We start from the raw sequence: 20,208 nt of genomic DNA, 5'->3' as shown, positions 1-20,208 counted from the left end.
CTCTTTCACTTTCATCAAGAAGCTCTTTAGTTCTTCTTCACTTTCTGCCATAAGAGTGGTGTCATCTGCATATCTGAGGTTATTGATATTTCTCCCAGGAATCTCATTCCAGCTTGTGCTTTATTCAGCCCAGTGTTTCTCATGATGTACTCTGCATATAAGTTAAATAAGCAGGGTGACAATATACAGCCTTGACGTACTCCTTTTCCTATTTGGAACCAGTTTGTTGTTACACGTCCAGTTCTAACTGTTGCTTCCTGACCTGCATACAGACTTCTCAAGAGGAAGGTCAGGTTAGTCTGTTATTCCCATCTCTTTCAGAATTTTCCACAGTTTATTGTGATCCACACAGTCAAAGGCTTTGGCATAGTTAATGAGGCAGAAATAAATGTTTTTCTGGAACTCTCTTGCTTTTTCGATGATCCAGCAGATATTGGCAATTTGATCTCTGACTCCTCTGCCTTTTCTAAAACCAGCTTGAAGATCTGGAAGTTCACGGTTCATGTATTGTTGAAGCCAGGCTTGGAGAATTTTGAGCATTACTTTGCTAGCGTGTGAGATGAGTGCAATTGTGCAGTAGTTTGAGCATTCTTTGGCATTGTCTTTCTTAGGGATTGAATAAATACTGACCTTTTCCAGTCCTGTGGCCACTGCTGAGTTTTCCAAATTTGCTGGCATATTGAGTGCAGCACTTTCATAGCATCATCTTTTAGGATTTGAAATAGCTCAACTGGAATTCCATCACCTCTACTAGCTTTGTTCATAATGAAGTTTCTTAAGGCCCACTTGACTTTGCATTCCAGGATGTCTGGCTCTACCACACCATCATGATTATCTGGGTAATGAAGATCTTTTTTGTACAGTTCTTCTATGTATTCTTGCCACCTCTTCTTAATATCTTCTGCTTCTGTTAGGTCCATCCCATTTCTGTCCTTTATTGAGCCCATCTTTGCATGAAATGTTCCCTTGGTATTGTTAATTTTCTTGAAGACATCTCTAGTCTTTCCCATTCTATTGTTTTCCTCTATTTCTTTGCCTTGATTGCTGAGGAAGGCTTTCTTATCTCTCCTTGTTATTCTTTGGAACTTTGCATTCAAATGGGTATATGTTTCCTTTTCTCCTTTGCTTTTGGCTTCTTTTCTTTTCACAGCTATGTGTAAGGCCTCCTCAGACAGCCATTTTGCTTTTTTGCATTTCTTTTTCTTGGGGATGGTCTTGTTCCCTGTCTCCTGTATAATGTCACAAACCTCCATCCATAGTTCATCAGGCTCTCTGTCTATCCGATCTAGTCCCTTAAATCTATTCCTCACTTCCACTGTATAGGCGTTAGGGATTTGATTTAGGTCATACCTGAATGGTCTAGTGGTTTCCCTACTTTCTTCAATTTAAATCTGAATTTGGCAATAAGGAGTTCATGATCTAAGCCACAGTCAGCTTCTGGTCTTGTTTTTGCTGACTATATAGAGCTTCTCCATCTTTGGCTGCAAAGAATATAATCAATCTGATTTCGGTGTTAACCAATGGTGATGTCCATGATGACACATAATGACACATAATTGATATGTAACCTGCAATTTTACACCAGTAAAAGACTATGTATGGAAATTTACATTTCTAAGAATATCAACTGGGAGTCAATATTTTATGTAGCTGGAAAGTCTCCAAGCCTAAGCTGAAGGAGCAGAGCTTTGGCGGCCACTTTTTAATACCATGTTGACCGTCTCACCCCCTCTTCACGATCTAGTAAAAAAAAATCACAACTCAAGCATACTCACTTAAAAAATTCATTCAACAAATGTTTAATGTGTTTCTGCTATACACCGGCCAATACATTAGGTGATTAGTGTTTTATGATGATTCTTGGCATGAAAAGATACATTAAGCCAAGCAGATTTCCTCTTTTGAAAATCTAAGCCAAGAGACAGATACTCAGCTGGTAAGGTATTTCATGTAAAAAGTGGAACTGACAGACCACCATGTAGAATGGCCCATGATAAGCATGAGCTAGGCAGTTCAGAGGAGGCAGAAATGAGGAAAGTCTTAAAGAGGAACAGACAGAACTATAGATTCCTTTTGGGAAAAATCACACGGCTCACGAAAGAGAAGTGGAAAAGGTCTCTGCCCTTTCTGAGTAGAGAAGTGCCTCATTGGTTCTTGTAGTTCCTATCTGCATTTATATATACTATACAATAGGCTTCATTTTCTTCAGGAAGTTTGAAGGATTCTTTGCTTTTCAATCCCAGGTGAGCCTAAGCATAAACTGCAATTTGAGTGATTCTTTCACCACATGTTTTTATGGGGACACATAGCACTTTCTACATTCACGTATCTGTAATGTATTTACACATCTGTATATCTGCTCTGTATTCTTTCTTCCTTTCTGATGCCCCTAAGTACCTTCTTTCATAATTTTTCTTTTTCTTAAGGAACTTCTGTCATTCTTTTAGTTGTGCTTCCTGGAAATACATTCTTGGTATTTCTTGAGTTAAGAATGTTTTTTATCTTTCCTTCTTGAAGGAAATAGGATTCTGGGTTGATCTTTTCTTTCAACAACTGAAAACTTTTGTCCCACTTTCTGGACTTCATGGTTTCTGATGAGAAATCGATTGTCATTAGAATTTTTTGTTCCTTATAAGTAAAAATGTCATGGTTTTCTTGTTTTCAAGGGGTTGTTTGTCTTTAGTTTTCAGAAGTATGATGATGATATGTTTTGGTATAGATTTCTTTATGCCTCTCAAATTTGGGATTCATTCAACTTCTTGAATCTTATAAGTTTATGTCTCTTGCAAAAATTGAGAAATTTCAGATATTATTTCCTTTTTATCCCCTCTTTCCTTGATTTCTCCTCTGGCATTCTGATAACATGAATATTAGATCTTTTTCTGTACTCCCACAGTTCCTTGAGACTCTGCCCATTTTTTCCCTTTCAGTCTTTTTTCTCTCTTTTTTTCAGATTGGTTAATTTCTACTTCTCTGTCTTCCATTTCACTGATTATTTCTCTGTCCTCCCTATTCTTCTGTTGAGTCTGTCAACTGACTCTTGTATTTGCTGTTGTAATTTTCAGTACTGAAGTACTTTATATCCTCTATTTCTTTTTTGAGATCTTCCATATTTTCCATTTGTTTCAGGCATGTTTGTAGTCTCCATGTTAGAGAAATTTTATGATGGCTGATTTCAAAATCTTTATCAGATCACTCTAAATCTCTGTTAGCTTGATATTGCCATCTATTAATTGTCTTTTACCATTCATCTTGAGATCTTCCTGGGTCTTGGTATGATGAGTGACTTTCAATCGGAATACTGACATTTGGGGTACTATGTTAAGAGAGTCTTCATCTTATTTAAACCAGTTTTAGCTGGCTTTTCTGGATACCATTCTGGCGGGGGAGGGTGAGGTTGCTGCCTCCTTACTGCCCAGGTACCCTACTTGACCTCCATTGACTCTGAAGGACATTCTCCATGTTACTGCCAGGATAGGATAGGAGATCTGGCTCCCCACTAGGCCTCCTCTGACACCAGGGGACTGTGGTGGGAGGGACAGAGTGGCCTTGTTACCACTGGGTGGTGATAAAAGTCCTGACTCCCCATTAGACTTTCTCTGACAGTGTCCCAAAAGGGAGGAGAAGGGATACTTCATCACTGTCAGTGGGGTGGAAGTCCATGCCTCCAACATGTGGGGGATCATTATGGCCCACGGGCAATGCTAGGTGCCTTGTTATGGCCTCCTGAGACTGGAAGTATAAGATTCATGCTTGTACTTTGTGTAGAGAGGTTTGGCACTGCAGGTTTTAGCTGCAGTATTTGGCTGGAGTAGAGCAGTCATGGTCTAAAAGTTTTCTGTCTGCTAGGTTGCCCTTTCTCGGTTCTCTAGTTACAAAGGGTGTGTGTGTGTGTGTGTGTGTGTGTGTGTGTGTGTGTGTGTGTGTGTGTGTGTGTGTGTGTGTGTATTTTTTTCATGGTCTAAAAGTTTTCTGTCTGCTAGGTTGCCCTTTCTCAGTTCTCTAGTTACAAAGGGTGTGTGTGTGTGTGTGTGTGTGTGTGTGTGTGTATTTTTTGCCTACCCCTGTTGTTTCCCTGCTGCTGGCTTCTTTGGATCCAAGTCTGGATATATGAGGCAAAAAGAAAACCCAGGAAACCCTCCACTCTTTTGTGCCTTGGGTCCTGAGATTCCTAGCCAGACTGCCTTCTCCTCACATTTCAGAGTCTCTTTATGTTAGCTGTATATATAAAATTCAGAAGCATAGGAAAAATTACATCTATTCCATCTTCTTGGAAGCAGAAGTCTGCCTCCATTAGCATTTTGATATATGTTGTTTTCACTTTATATTTCATAATGGGATGTTAACTCCAATTGTCAAATTGGCAACACGTTATTTTACACTTTAAATTCTTGCCAGAGAATATAAGTGATGCTAAACATTCTGCTCCCCAGTTACCATCAATGCTAGGTAGTAAGAAGCCATATTAAAGGAATATTACCTCAGAAGTCACAGCCTACTTGCCATGTGAAAAATTTTACCTCTGGTTCCTATCACATCACTGAAACCTGCATATCTGGCCCCTGAGAGTAATGCTTATACTATAAACTACGGAGGCACTGCGCTGCATCTACACTGAACAAGATTATAATGTAAAAAGCAAGGTTATAATGAATAAAAAATAAAGTGATTTCTAAGTTATTTGTAGAGGGTTAATAAGAGTATGATGTACTATATCTCAAAGTATCTTTTTATGAAAACAATGAAAGAATCTCCCTCAGCTTTATATCACAAGAAGGTAAACAACTGATTTATTTCTATATTTTGAGAAACTGTGATTTCCTCGCTTTGGCTATCAGGAAGTTCAGAGTCACTTTTGTCAATCTTACAGTACCATCCAGCAGAGATTTTATATTGGCCTTACCCTGGGCTTCTTTTATTTTCTAGTCAAGATTTTGCTTTTACCCAGGTCTCCTCATGTATTTGGTTTTTATCCAGTAGCACAGTATGCATTTTGGTACCTGATCCCGTTTATTTTAGAAACATACAGGTGCACAAATATGTTTTTTGTTTTTTTTTTTAAATAGAGGGTTTATAAGCTCTTAAAAGAACAGGAAATGACAGGAAATAAACCTCAGGGTTGTTCTCAACTCATAATAGAAACTTAATGAGCGCCACCCAATTTGATCCCACAAAGATTCTTTCTTAAGAGACCCTATAAGAACATATTTGTTGTCACATAATTTACAGTTTATTTGTTAGATGGAGCTTTATGAAGGGACGGACAGACACAAGTACTACCTGGAGCACCGAAGCACCACTGTGGAGAAACTGAAGGCCACTTTCAGCTGAGTCAATTCCACCAGTGGCCAAAATGGGAAATCCAGGCAAAGCACGAGCAATGGTGGTCACAGCTCTCAAAGCAATAGGTCTGATGGCTGTGCCTATGGAAAAAAGGGTGATCAATGGTTAGAATATTGACCACTTGAGCATATTGCCTTATAACACTACTGTGTGATGGCAGTGTTGTACTAGACAAAATTCAATTTCATCTCTACTTAAGATACATAAGTATGCAAAACAGAAACATTGTTATGTTTCAAAGTATGTTAATTTATAAATGGATATATTCTTATTTTAAGGACTTTGATGCTATTATTGCATGCAGGAATGTTATGCAAGTGGGCATAGCAATGCAAACTCCTGCATACAATACATACATACTACAATTTGATATATAGTACTGTGTAAAAGATTGTATGGAACACTCAAGCATCTGTTTGAGAAAGAACAAGGAATGGCAGATTTTGTAAAAGAAAAACAATCACATACAGTGCATAAATAGACATACAGTTATGTTATGTTTCCATGAAGTATAAAGCAGCTGGTGTGAATCGAGATATTGCAAAAACAAGTAAGGTGCTGAAGAACTTACAGATTCCATATTGCATTTTACATGTATTTTCCCAAATCTGATGAAACATGGTGAGCCTAATCTAATTTTTCATATGTTAGAAATTTTTAACCAAGTTAAAGAGAATTTACTAGAATTCAGTAATTAGAGAGTGTACATTTTATTTTTTATACACTATTTAACCACACATTACCAATACATTATTTGCTAAGTGTAATAAAAGCTGCAGGGATAGACAGAAGACATCATTTTTTCAGGTCATATTTCACATGATTACACTGCTTAGACTCTCTAGGGTTAACACAATCTGGAGTAAATTAATGTTCTCACAATATAGCTATGTAATTTGATATTTCTGGTGTACACTCATAAGTCAATGGTCCCTTAAAGGCATTTTCTGAAGTAAAAGTAGTTTCTTTTGTGCAAGAATGTGGCATTGCCTCAACCAGACCTCCACAAACAACCAAACGAGTGAAAGGTAAAACAAGTCTTTTGTGGTGAGTACTTTGGCATCCCGTCCACCATCACCAGCATCTTTACCAATATTCTCAGTATGTATTTATTGGTGTTCCCATTAAGGAAGCACAAAGAGCTTCCATTAAAATCAGTGGTTGGGCTTCCTTGGTCACTCAGTGGTAAAGAATCTGCCTGCCAGTGCAGGAGACATGAGTTCTATCCTCGATCCAGGAAGATCCCACATGCCGAGGAGCAACTAAGCTTGTGTGCCATAACTATTGAGCCTGTGTTCTAGTGCCTAGAACCGCTGAACCACAACCGCTGAACCCATGCGCTGCAATGAGAAACCCCTGCAATGAGAAGTCTGCACGCCGCAACTAACAGAGCAGCCCTACTCACTGCATCTAGACACAAGTCCTCACATCAATGCAGACCCAGCACAGCAAAGAGTAAGTAAGTAAACAGAAAAAATATTTTTTAAAAAACATAAAAACAATTTAAAAAATAAAATCAGTGGTTTTCTTTTCATCCTGTTCATTTCAGATTGAACTGAATTTATGTGTAACTAATGCTTTTGCATTCAACACCAAAATGTTTGTTGAAATGACTACTTGGTGCTCCCAAACCTAAAAATATCTTCCTCTGGATAGTAGCATTCTTAGGCAAGAATATTCAATGCTGAAACTTCGGAATTTCATAACTGATATTTAAATACAAGGCAGTAAGTTAGGGTCATTTAGAAACTGAACATCAAGACCCTATTTCTATTTTAAAATATTTAGCAGTGACTTCTTCTAAGTCTGAATGTTTTAATCATTGAAAAAGGCGAACACAGTGGACAGCAGGATGCATGGAAAAACTGCACACACACATACTTATAAAAACATATCTTTAGCTATACTAAAGAGGAATTCAAGAGTAAAGGTTAGAGGAAAGCATTTTTAGGGAATTTGTAACTTGAATCTTTTAGACAGACATATAGCTATCCTGGCATAATATAACTGACATGTTCAATATATACTAAGTTGATGGCTCCCTTACACACATGTTACTTTGAAGCAATAAAGAAACATTGGGATTCTTTTTTTTTTTTTTTTCTTATTCAGTTGACCCTAGAGAGTAAAGGAAATTTGTGCTAAGCAGATAAATAATTTATTTCTAACTGCACTGTTAGAAGACTATCATTAACACTAAGGGGTAAAGTTTCAAAGTGGTACACAGGGATTTGGCCACATATTCCAACTGATATTAATGGACATCAAATGGCAAAATCCCAGAACACAGCTTTGAAAATTTAACCAGTTCCATTTAAAGGGCAACATTATTACACAGGTGTTAAAGAACATCAGCAAACCCTCAGTGGCATTTTAAAATGTTCAGTTAGGTCAATAAGATGTTTTCTACTTGATGTTTCCCTTCTTTTTCTAAAGCTTTTCTAATTTACCTAATGAACATGAAAACCTTTCAAACTAATAAAGGTATCTTTTTAAAAATTAAGAGTAATTATGTTCTCTGAGGAAATGTGATCCAAAAATGAAGAAATGGATCCTTCTGTTGCTGGTAATAGTAAATTCAGTTTTAATTTCCATTATAAATTCTATTTGATTGGTTTTCTTTATAACTTGATTTAAATGAAATATAATCTACCTGTTCTTAGCATTTTTTATGGGGAATAGGTTTTAAAAATGACTTTTATCTGGCATGAAAGGTTTTTAGAAGGAAACTGAAGGTACATAAAAAGATCTTTCAAATTGTTATACAGAAATTTTTTTAATTTTAAAATGACAGAAATGAGGAAATAATAGATTCAATATAAAAATAAAACTTCTGGTCACATATGTCAATACCACACAAGATTATACATATGTTAATTAAAATGCATAAAGATTTTCAGAATCATGATTATTGAGATAATTTTTTTTTTTGGCACTGCTATGGTAATTAGTGATTTTAGATAAAAAACCAGGGAGGAAGAGGCCAGTTCGAGAAGCTCAAGGAATTAAAAGTAGACTACATCCTAAAGGAAACAACAAGGTTTAAACTTAAAAAAACTGAAATCCTATTAGCTTAAATTAACTAATAGGCAATAGGCAATTTAAATTAAGTCTTCATCTACATGGGATAACCAGATGGGCCTGATGGAGAATTCAGTTACATCAAGTGTTTCCGTTTCAAATGTGTGGGATGCGCCAAGGAAAGTCAGCCATCCTGAATCCTCACATTTTGAGGAAACAAAGAAACAAACAAATATGAACCAGACCTGTGAGTTCCAACACTGATGCCAAGACATGTACCATTAGGAAAACTTCGCATTCATTTAAACATCATATATTTTATAATTACTATTAAAATAAATCCTCAAAAGAAGGGAATTTGAAGATGAACTAGTTACAATATCAAAGAAACAACATGGTCAACTGCTTAGGTTAAAATTCTAGCTCCACTATTTACAAGCTGTGTAATCTTGTGAAAATATCTTAATCTTTCAATCTATAAAATAATAAAATTTTAATAACTTCACAGAGCTGTTCTGAGGATTAATTTTATATATGTATGTGTGTGTGTGTATATATATATATATATATATATATATATATATATATATAGGGCTAGCTCATGATAAAGATTATATGCGTGTGCTAAGTCGCTTCAGTTGTGTCTGACTCTTTGCCACCTCATAGACTGTAGCCTGCCAGGTTCCTCTGTCCATAGGATTCTCAAGGCTAGAATACCGAAGTGGGTTGCCATTTCCTCCTCCAGGGGATCAAACCTGGGTCTCTGGTATTGCAGACTGATTGAGTCACCAGGGAAGTGCCAAATATTATACAGATGTTTGCTACTATAACCTGTAGTACCCTAAAACGACAATTGATTTCAGAGGGAGCATTTATTTAGTTTACTTCATGACTTCCATGTTGTTGCTGCATGCTTAGTAATGCAATTTTTTTATTGTAGACAAAAGCATGATGCTTAGGATGATGAAACTTTATAACCTCTGCTCCCTTAGGAAAACCATCTCTTGCTTCTTTTCCCCATCTCTAGCAGCTTTTATTGAGTGATATCATAATGCTGGTAGGATTAACTGACTCCAAAGCTAAAAATCTCAAACACAGACATCCATATATTACATTTTTTCAAAAGGTCCATGCACTAAATCAATATGCAAAATTTTTAATGACATCAGAACTTGAGTTTATTTGTGAGAAGTAAGCAGAACTTTATTTAGCATGACTAAATCCTTGAAGAGAAGACTTTTTTAATGGGCAAGACAGTGTGGAACATATGCTAATTTTTGGATAACTGAAATTTTGAATAATTGAGTTTAATTCTGTTTGTTTTTGCCTTAATCATTTGACTTCCAGGACAGCTACTGTTACAGAATTAATTGTTAGAGCTAAGTCCACAATAAACTCCCTGATAATAGCTCTAGCTGGCAATAAAAGAGAAATTGGGTTATAATACTCACTCGTGCTCACTGTGTATACAAAAAGAAAATGTAGTTTTAATTTGCTTACATTAATTAAAATATAATGAATTAAGTGGATAATAAATTCATTAGAAATTGAACTTTGACTGCCTAATTGTTAACAGTTTTAACATCACGCAGAAGAAAGAAAGTAGTAGCAAATCAACACTTTCAAGGATGTAGGAGTTGAGAGATTGATTTTTATAAAACACATAAATCAAGCACCAAAAATTTATACTTTAAAACAACTTTAAAATGTTAATGAACTTAATATACTGATAAATATGTAAAGCACAACTAATTAAAAATACATCGCTATACACGGATTAAAGTCCCGTAAGAAAATTAGCATAATTCAACCAGAAACTGAAGTACCAGAAGGATCAGGGTTATATCAAGAGATGTGAAATCTAAACAGGAGAAATGGGAGAGAGAAAACCAGTTGTTTTATATTGTTATTTCAGGTTTATTGAAAAACTAAAATTTTTCTTATGAAATGTTTTAATTTTTGTTAAGTATTTCAAGAAAATTTCTCCCAGTCTTTATATCTTTATAACTATTTATCTGCTTCATAACATATTCAATATGTTCACAGTCGATTCATATTCAATAATTTGGTACCTAGAATGTGCTAGACATTTTATTTTAAAGCAATAGAATTAATACTATTTTCCAAAGAAGGGGACATTTACCTCTCTGGGTGCTTGCTCATGAAGTAATTCCCAAATTCCCTGATACTTGGCGTGGAGGCTGGGGCTTCATATACAGCATGTGTTTTAAGCCTTGCAGTACTGCGCAGGTAGATGCTATCATGTATGTGAAGAAAGTATAGTTCAACCTGAATAAAACTTGTTTGATGTCACAGTTTAAAAGTTTAAAGATCAAGTCTCTGTGTGGAGTCCATACTTTTGGACTGTGAACGGACAGTGCAGCAAATTATGAGGAGCATCACCTTCGGAAAGCCAGTGGCAGTACTGCCTACAGTCTAAAGCTCAGACGGTTTCTAACATCCACCCAAGCAGGTGTAAGTCTTGACTCTATTACTTCACACAATTGTGACTTTGAGCAAGCTCCTCAGCTTCCTAGAACATCAGTTTTTGGTATCTGTGAAACAGGAACATCAATAACAATAATGTCATAGCAACCTGGGGACTATTACATGACTCAGTTTGTGCAAAGCATTCAGCCCAGTGCCTGGTTGTAGTATAGAGACTGATATTACTATTGAAGTCAGAAAAGTGACCAGAGAAATAAGCATTCACTATAAACATGTGGGCTTAAACACTTAGTACTTAAGGGGTGTTAGTTAATATTCTAGAGAGTAAATTTGGAGATCCTAAGTCATTTCATTTCCAAAACATATAGTTTAAGTCTATGATTGCAAATGCATTTATTTGTGTGATGAACTTTTATTAGATTTATAATGCAGCTGCAATCTCTAAAGGTATATGTCTTATCCTGAAACCTCATTTTGAGAAATATAATCCATTATGCATAGATACAAAGTTACACATATAAAGATGTTCCTTGAAATACTGTTTTATATACAAAACAGTGAAAAACAACCTAAATAATCACTAGTGCTTATGATAGAAAATAAATTATAGTTCATTCATGTATGATGCTGCAGGAAACCTTTAAAATTGACATGGAAATATCTCTAGGATACATAGTTATGTGTTAAATCACAAGTAGCAGAACAATATATAGGGTGTGGTCCCATTTTAGGTAAAGAAAAAATATGATTACATTTAGTATGTGGACATGTAAATGCATAGAACACTGTGTTTTAAACTGCTAATAATTATCTCTGGGGAAACAGGCTGAAGAAGAACTTTCAAGTTTGATATCTATACTTCTATATTATTTGATTCTTTAAGGTAAGAGAGTGATTATGATTCACTTCTGCAATGAAAAAATGACTCTTTTTAATAATGCATCTAAAACAATACAGGAATAGGCATTTTCAAGATTCTGTGCTGTGAAACTTTTACGTAAAAGATGGGCAGTGCTTCTACCCTCTGTACAATCAGAAGAGCACTTTTGGTTCTATATCTAATATTTTAAGTAAAATATTAACAGAATATATCCAAGACAGGGTGAACAGAATGACTGTGATCTCTGTCCCTCTCTCTCTCACTTTCACAGACACACACACATAATGAGATGGAACCAGAGATAGAAAAAGCATATAAACAGTTTTGTTTGGAATCAAAGGGTAAGCAAAATCAGTAAAGTTAAATTTCAGGAAAGCTAACTGTCAGTTTTATGAAGTAGTTTAGGCTACAGTAATTTAGTAAAACACAAGAGAGCAAGAATATGTATCACACTTCTACCAATTAAGGATATTGAGTTATATTACTAAAGTATGCAACTTTAATTTTGTTTAACAATATCTGCCAAAATAAACTCAATCCCCATAACTTAAAACGTGTATGTATACACATATATTATATGTAAATAGTTTATTATGTAAAGTTAATTCCACTGTTTTGGCTACAATAAAATTGATTTTTAAATAAAAATTTTAAACAATAATATGTATATGTGTGGTGTATAAAATGGCTGAAAGTATTAATAATCTAATGGTTGTCTTCAAGTATTTAAGAGGTAATCATGAAGAAAGATTCCATCCATATTTTTTCTCAAAAGATAACTAGAACCAATGGTTAAGCACACACTTTTGGTTTTATTTTGCTATTTTTTATCATTAATTAATATCATTAAAATCTTCCAATTGTAAATTCAGCGATAGAAGTAGCTACATTGGTATGCCCCTATCAGTTGAAACTAAGTGGGTATTTGGCAGGTAGTGGCCAGTAGAAAAGACCTCTGTACTATAGAAAATATTGGATTATATGATCTCTGCCAATTAAAAATTCCAGGATACTTTGTCATGGTATTTTAAGGATTTATTTTATATGCTCTGTGGTTTCCCAATAGATACCAGTGATGAAGCTAACATATAAAAGGATTAATTATAAGTGAAAGTCAAATTTTAACATTCAATGCATTCAATATGGGCTTCCCTGGTGGCTCAGGTGGTAAATTAGCGTCTGCCTGCAAAGTGGGAGACCTGGGTTCAATCCCTGGATTGGGAAGATCCTCTGGAAAAAGATAAGTCAAATATACTTCAATAAATTTAAAAAAAAATAAGACTAAATTTTGCAAACTAATTTTGTAACTAATAAAGAATTGTTGTCCATGTATGATAAAAGCAAGAATATGAGTATTATCTTAATTGTCGGCTAGGAATTAGATAGAAACAATAGTAATTTATGACCTAGCTTGCCTAGGAGATTCCCAGTTTGTCACACCTATATTTATTTGTAATTACATGATGTAATTATAAATACCATCCTCTTTCACTCTAAAGGCACCTAGTTTGGATTATAAATTATAATGAAATTGTATTTAGGGATTATAACACAAAGATAATTATGGAAGCAAATGAAATTTGATTTAGAACAAAATAATAATCTATGAAAAACTTAGGAACTAACTACACTGTCCAAGACTCAAAGGATGGCATGAAGAGACATATTTCCTTGAATTTATTACTAGAAGGAAAAATATAGGGTATGTATATGTGATATCTGGGCATAATTATTCTATATGTTCTTTCTATTTTCAACCTGTAGGTGGCCACCACAAGCTACACTTATTAAACAACTCATTAGTAGCATTTTCAATACTGTCTTCTTCAGATAATTAGCAATTTATTTAAATAACCAATTTCTGTAGAAATAATTGCCATGAAATGCCCTGAACCTACTTTTTTATAAACTATAATAAAAGTGTTAAGATAATCCCTGACATTTGCAAATGCCATTAGTTCACCTTTCCTTTTGATAGTGCTATGGCATTATGCTTAAACAATTACCCGATAACACAGCGGTTTAATGAAACAGTACAGTAAGCACATTCTTCAATATGGTCAGCAAGGACATTCAGATTTAGAAAGAAATCCAGTATGCAGACATGTTAACACTGAGTAAAGACACACAGACAAAAGAAAAAAGATTACTGAAATAAGTACATTCCTGCTATTTCCAACTTGGTTTAGTGTTCATAGTAGATGCTACAACATATGTATTCTCTTTGGAAACAAGAATGGAAAGTTTTGCAAATTGGTTCATGCAACTGGCTGGTGTTAATTAAAATCATGTGAATCTATGAATATGTAAAATATACTCATCATATTATTTGTTCAGTAACCTCCACACAAGAGAAATAAGTAGAGAATTTTTCTTACTCTCATTTTTAAAATATTTAAGTATGTTCTTACTTACAAAATGATGCAAATTTTCAAAGCAGAGTTATCAAGAAGAACTATAAACTGCTTTTACATCTCAGCTGGTATTTAGCATTTAAAATGGACCAGGGTTTGGATCTCAGCTTCTTCCTTGTTATTCAGCTCCCTATTCTAAGACCTACTGATAAGGGCTCGTGGTGTGTTTCTGAGTCATCAGAGATAAAACTCTCTGAGACTGTCACAGTTTTTAAGCTGTAGGCCTTCATATGATAAAACAGGACTAAAATTCAAAACCAATGGCTGTATCATTTTATAGCTAAAAGAAAATACTGCTGAGAATCTACTGAATACTAGGTGCTTTACTAAGACTAGAGATTTCTTCAAGAAAACTAGAGATACCACGGGAACATTTCATGCAAAGATAGGCTCAATAAAGGACAGAAGTAGTATGGACCTAACAGAAGCAGAAGAGATTAAGAAGAGATGACAAGATTACACAGAAGAACTATACAAAAAAGATCTTCATGACCCAGATAACCATGATGGTGTGATCACTCACCTAGACCAGATATCCTGGAGTCCAAAGTCAAGTAGGCTTTAGGAAACCATTATGAACAAAGCTAGTAGAGGTGATGGCATTCCAGCTGAGCTATTTCAGATCCTAAAAGATGATGCTGTTAAAGTGCTGCACTCAATATGCCAGGAAATTTGGAAAACTCAGCAGTGACCACAGGACTGGAAAAGGCCAGTTTTCATTCCAGTCCCAAAGAAAGGCAATGCCAAAAAATGCTCAAACTACCACACAATTGCACTCATCCCACACTCTAGCAAAGTAATGCTCAAAATTCTCTTTTGTTGAAGTGAGGCTTCAATAGTATGTGAACTGAGAACTTCCAGATGTTCAAGCTGGATTTAGAAAAGCCAGAGGAACTAGAGATCAAACTGCCAACATCTGTTGGATCGTAGAAAAAGCAAGCGAGTTCCAGAAAAAACATCTACTTTTGCTTTATTGACTACACCAAAGCCTTTGACTGTGTGGATCAAAACAAACTGTGGAAAATTCTGAAAGAGATGGGAATACCAACCACCTAACCTTCCTATTGAGAAGTCTGTATGCAGGTCAGGAAGCAACAGTTAGAACTGGACATGGAACAACAGACTGGTTCTAAATAGGAAAAGGAGTACATAAAGGCTGTATATTGTCACCCTGCTTATTTAACTTATATGCAGAGTACAACATATGAAATGCCAGGCTGGATGAAGCACAAGCTGGAATCAAGACTGCTGGGAGAAATATCAATAACCTCAGATATGCAGATGACACCACCCTTATGGCAGAAATTGAAGAAGAACTGAAGAGCCTCTTGACGAAAATGAAAGAAGAGAGTGAAAAAGTTGGCTTAAAACTCAACATTCAAAAAACTAAGATCATGGCATCCAGTCCCACCACTTCATGGTAAATAGAAGAAACAATGGAAACAGTGACACTTTATTTTCTTGGGCTCCAAAATCACTGCAGATGGTAACTACAACCATGAAATTAGAAGATGCTTGTTCCTTGGAAGAAAAGCTATGACCAACCTAGACAGCATATTAGAAAGCAGAGAAATCACTTTGCCAACAAAGGTCTGTCTAGTTAAGCTATGGTTTTTCCAGTAGGCATGTATGGATATGAGAGTTGGACCACAAAGAAGGCTGAGCGATGAAGAATCGATGCTTTTGAACTGTGGTATTGGAGAAGACTCTTGAGAGTTACTTGGACTGTAAGGAGATCCAACCAGTCCATCCTAAAAAAAATCAGTCCTGAATATTCATTGGACAGACTGATGCTGAAACTGAAGGTCCAATACATTGGTCACCTAATGCAAAGAACTGAATCACTGGAAAAGACCCTGACGATGGGAAAGACTGAAGGTAGGAGGAGAAGAGGACGACAGAGGATGAGACGGTTGGATGGCATCACGGACTCGATGGACACGAGTTTGAACAAGCTCCAGGAGTTGGTGATGGACAGGTAAGCCTGGTGTTATGTAGTCCATGGGGTCGCAAAGAGTTGGACATGACTGAGCGATTGAACTAAACTGAACTACTAAGTTAGCTCAGATCGTAAAGAATCTGCCTGCAATGCAGGAGACCTGGGTTTGATCCCTGGATCGGGAAGATCTCTTCGAGAAGGGAATGGCAACCCACTCTAGTACTCGTGACTGGAGATTTCCATGGACAGAGGAGCCTGGCAGGCTATGGTCCATGGGGCCGCAAAGAGTTGTACCTAACTGAGCAACTAACATTTTCACTTTCACTACGAAGTTACTTACACATTATATCTATCTTCACAACAAGTCGTATATGCATTATTCCCCCTGTACAGATGAAGAAATTCAGGCTCAGAAAAGTTAAATAGCATATGTACATAAGAAAGACAGCATCATGTAGTGAAGTAACACATTATAGCAATAAAACAATTAGTTCACAATGTGACCATAAAATACATTGATGGGTTTGAATTTGAGGGTTTTTCTTTATTTCTAGATTACCATATCCTTCTGTCTCTTGTTGAAGTACTTCTGGCAATGCTATAAACCTATAAAAGCAACAAATTTACCTATAAATATAGATATATGACTATTTAATAATACACATATTTCCTAGGTGAAGAGATTCAGAACTATGAGTTAGCAAATTTGGTGTATAAATATTTTTCATATGATTTTGCTTAAGGATGTTCAGGACAAATGTTATGAAACCACAAAAAAAATCTCACAGTCTGTGTGTTCAAAAATGGTTATTTGAAGAAGAGAAAGAGGAAGTTTAAAATGGTAATGTTGATAACTAGAAGTAAGGCTTTGCTCTTGGAGACCCAGGACAATTAAAAACGAGCCTTTTTCTGAAGACATAAAAAATGACAAAAAGAGTTCTCACATTCGTTAGGATCATATTCTCTCTTTCTTTGGAATGTCATATATTTCTTTCCTCTCTGAAACTCTGTACTCAGTTTATACTGTGGGTGTTTCCATGGGCAGGGTGTCCGTGGTCGCACCTGCTCTACCATCAGAATTTTCCTTTTATTCTTATTCTTTTTATTTGACAATGAATCACCAGTGTAAGTTTCCGTGCTCTATGGTAAGGCTGCACTTCTCACAGCCTGATGAAACCCAGGTTGTGCAGCAAGCACTGAGGTTTTGTTCTCTTCTCGGGGGTGGACACCTCTCAAAGATAATAATGGGCTTAACATTTTTTTTTATTGAAGTATAGTTAATTTACAATAATATATTAATTTCAGGTGTACGCACAGTAATTCAGTATTTTCACAGACTATACTCCATTAAATTTTATCACAAGAGCATAGCTTAGTTTCCTGTGCTATACAATACATCCTTGTTGCTTATCTATTTTATACACAGTAGTTTGTATCTCTTAATCTCATCCCCCTATTTTGCCCCTTGCCCTTCCCCTCTCTTCATCAGAAACCACTAGCTTGTTTTTATATTGTGAGTCTGTTTCTGTTTTGCATATATTCATTTGTAATATATTTTAGATTCCACATATAAGTGATATACAGTATTTGTTTTTCTCTGACTTATTTCAACAAATAAAATGTTCTCTATCTCTATCAGCAAATGGCAGGATTTCATTTTTTATGGCTGTATAGTATTCCACTGTGTATATCCCACCTTCTCATCCATTAGTCTATTGATGGTCATTTGGGCTGCTTCCACATCTTGGCTATTATAAATAGTGCTGCTATAAACACCAGATGCATGCATGTTTTTGAATTAGTGTTTTCATTAGTTTCAGATAGGTACCCAGCAGTGGAATTGCTGGATCATATGGTAGTCTTGTTTTTAGTTTTTTTGAAGAAACTCCATACTGTTTTCCATAGTAGCTGCACCAGTTTACATTCCCACCAACAGGTACAAGGGTTCCCTTTTCTTCACATCCTCTCTAACATTTGCTATCCATAGACTTTCTGATGAAAGGTGTTCTGACATGTGTTTAAAGATAATAATGTGGACAAGGTCATCTCCAGCTGGACCCTATTGGAACCCTCTGAGAACCAGTGCTCCTGTAAACTGACTAGGCACTTTGGAAAGTAGGAGCTCTATTCACCAATATTTGCTCTACTGATCCGTAATTGCCCTCTCAACTAACTGACAGGAAAAATTTCTTCCTACGTTTCAATAGGGTAAAAAATGAGAAATCATTGTTAGTCAAAATTATTTCTTGTACCTAATATGATGTCAGTTGCTAAAAGGCAGCAATAAAAGTCTTTCCTCTCATTGAGCTTATGAGACAAAGTAGCTGTAATGAAGCTATGGACAAAGCATGTTCACATCCTGATTATGTGAGGCAGACTGAAGAATTGCTGAAACTCAGAGAATAGGATGATCCAGGAAGACTGAAGTGGTTCAGAAAGGCTTTGTGAGAGATTCAGGATACCAACTGGGCTCTTGAGAGACGAGTAGGTAGGTTTGGGGTTCAGAACTAGGATATTTCAAATTCTGGCAAGGGTCGGGGACAAGGTGAGCAAAATTGCAGTTACAGTAAGGAACAATTCATGTTTCTGAGACTCTTGTATTAATAACAAAACTAAAGTAGCCTCTCAGGTTGGGGAACCATATGCAATGAGTTTGGGTTGCATGGGGGTGTTGCCTGGTGAGCAGAAGGCAACACCCCCACTCCCCCAGCTATTGTTATGAATTTATATATGATACTTTATTTTAAAAACTGATTTTTAAAATACTGAGTTGGCATGAGAATTTTTGAATTTCTATGAATTTCAACAGTGTCTGAAAAAAGATATAATAAAATGAAAGAAGCCCAGATTTATCTCAATGTTAATAAAAAATATTTCTCTAAGGAAACTAAACAGAATATATAGTCTATGTAGTAGCTCAGATGGTAAAAGCATCTGCCTGCAATGCAGGAGACCCAGGTTTGATCCCTGGTTTGGGAAGACCCCTGGAGAAGGAAATGGAAACCCACTCCAGTATTCTTGCCTGGAGAATTTCATGGACAGAGGAGCCCGTGGGCTACAATCCATGGGGTCACAAAGAGTCCGACATGACTGAGTGACAAACACACACACATGTCCCTGGTTGTAGCCTTTATATAGATCACAAGGATCTTTGTAGTCCGATTTTAAAAGTAATAGGATTTTTACCCATCAGAAGGGACAAAAGTTGCAATTAAAATTAAAATAATGTTGCCTCTTTTTACAACTTAGGAAGCTCGCGTAATGAAAGAGTGTACAAGTTCCACTCCATTCAACAACTGTTACTAGTATCATACATTTTCATTTTCATAAATGCAGTTATAGTCTTAAAAAACTTCATAAATATTGCAAGAATCTGTAGCAAACATTAAAACAGAGCACACGATCAAGCACTTAGGAAAGGGAAAATAATTTAACATTACATTTCTTTACAAGATCTTCTAAACTAGTACCTAGAGGAGCTCTTACACTATGTTAGATCATGGGTATATTCTGGAAACTTCTTCTATACCAGAGGGCACCTGGGGGCTTAAACTGGTCATCTAGCCTTAACATGTGCTTATCCATGTGTTGCCTGATATTTTAGTGCTTTGAATTATTAGCAAGGATGCTCCTCGGGTAAGTGAATAGTTAGAAACCAGCAGCTATTTGCACAAACCCATATACTGGGAAGGAACATCTAATGGACAAAAACAGAACCATGTAAAAATCAAATAAGATAATCTATGTAAAGCAGGTAGCTCTGTGACAAGCACATATGAAGTGCTTAGTAAGCAGGACCATCAAAACAGATTTTAAAAACTATATAAATAAAGTAAGGACACTGTGAACAACTTTATGCAAAAAATGAAACAATTGCAATGAAATGGACAAATTCCAAGCAAACCACATCTAAGCAAAAATAACAACAAAAACCAGAAAATAAAAGTAAAAAACAACCTCATACCTATCACAGAAATTGAATTAGTAATAATAACAATAATAATAATAATAAAACAATTGTACCAAGCAAACTGCAGGCCCAGATGGCTTCACTGGTAAATTCTATCAAACTTAAGGGCTTCCCTGGTGGCTCAGAGGTTAAAGCATCTGCCTGCAATACAGGAGACCTGGGTTTGATCCCTGGGTCGGAAAGATCCCCTGGA

General features: G+C 35.9%; 1 protein-coding gene across 1 annotated transcript in view; it reads right to left on the bottom strand.

The window, feature by feature from the left end:
- Positions 1–20,208, bottom strand: part of DPYD (dihydropyrimidine dehydrogenase) — an 886,622-nt gene that overhangs the window by 154,548 nt on the left and 711,866 nt on the right. Inside the window, exon 19 of the mRNA XM_061121314.1 lies at positions 5,281–5,423. Within this exon, the coding sequence (XP_060977297.1) occupies positions 5,281–5,423 (143 nt within the window). The remainder of the gene's footprint in view (positions 1–5,280; positions 5,424–20,208) is intronic.

Source organism: Dama dama, chromosome 20 (genome assembly GCF_033118175.1).
Source record: "Dama dama isolate Ldn47 chromosome 20, ASM3311817v1, whole genome shotgun sequence".
Classification (NCBI taxonomy): domain Eukaryota; kingdom Metazoa; phylum Chordata; class Mammalia; order Artiodactyla; family Cervidae; genus Dama; species Dama dama.
This window is presented reverse-complemented; position numbering and strand designations above follow the sequence as displayed.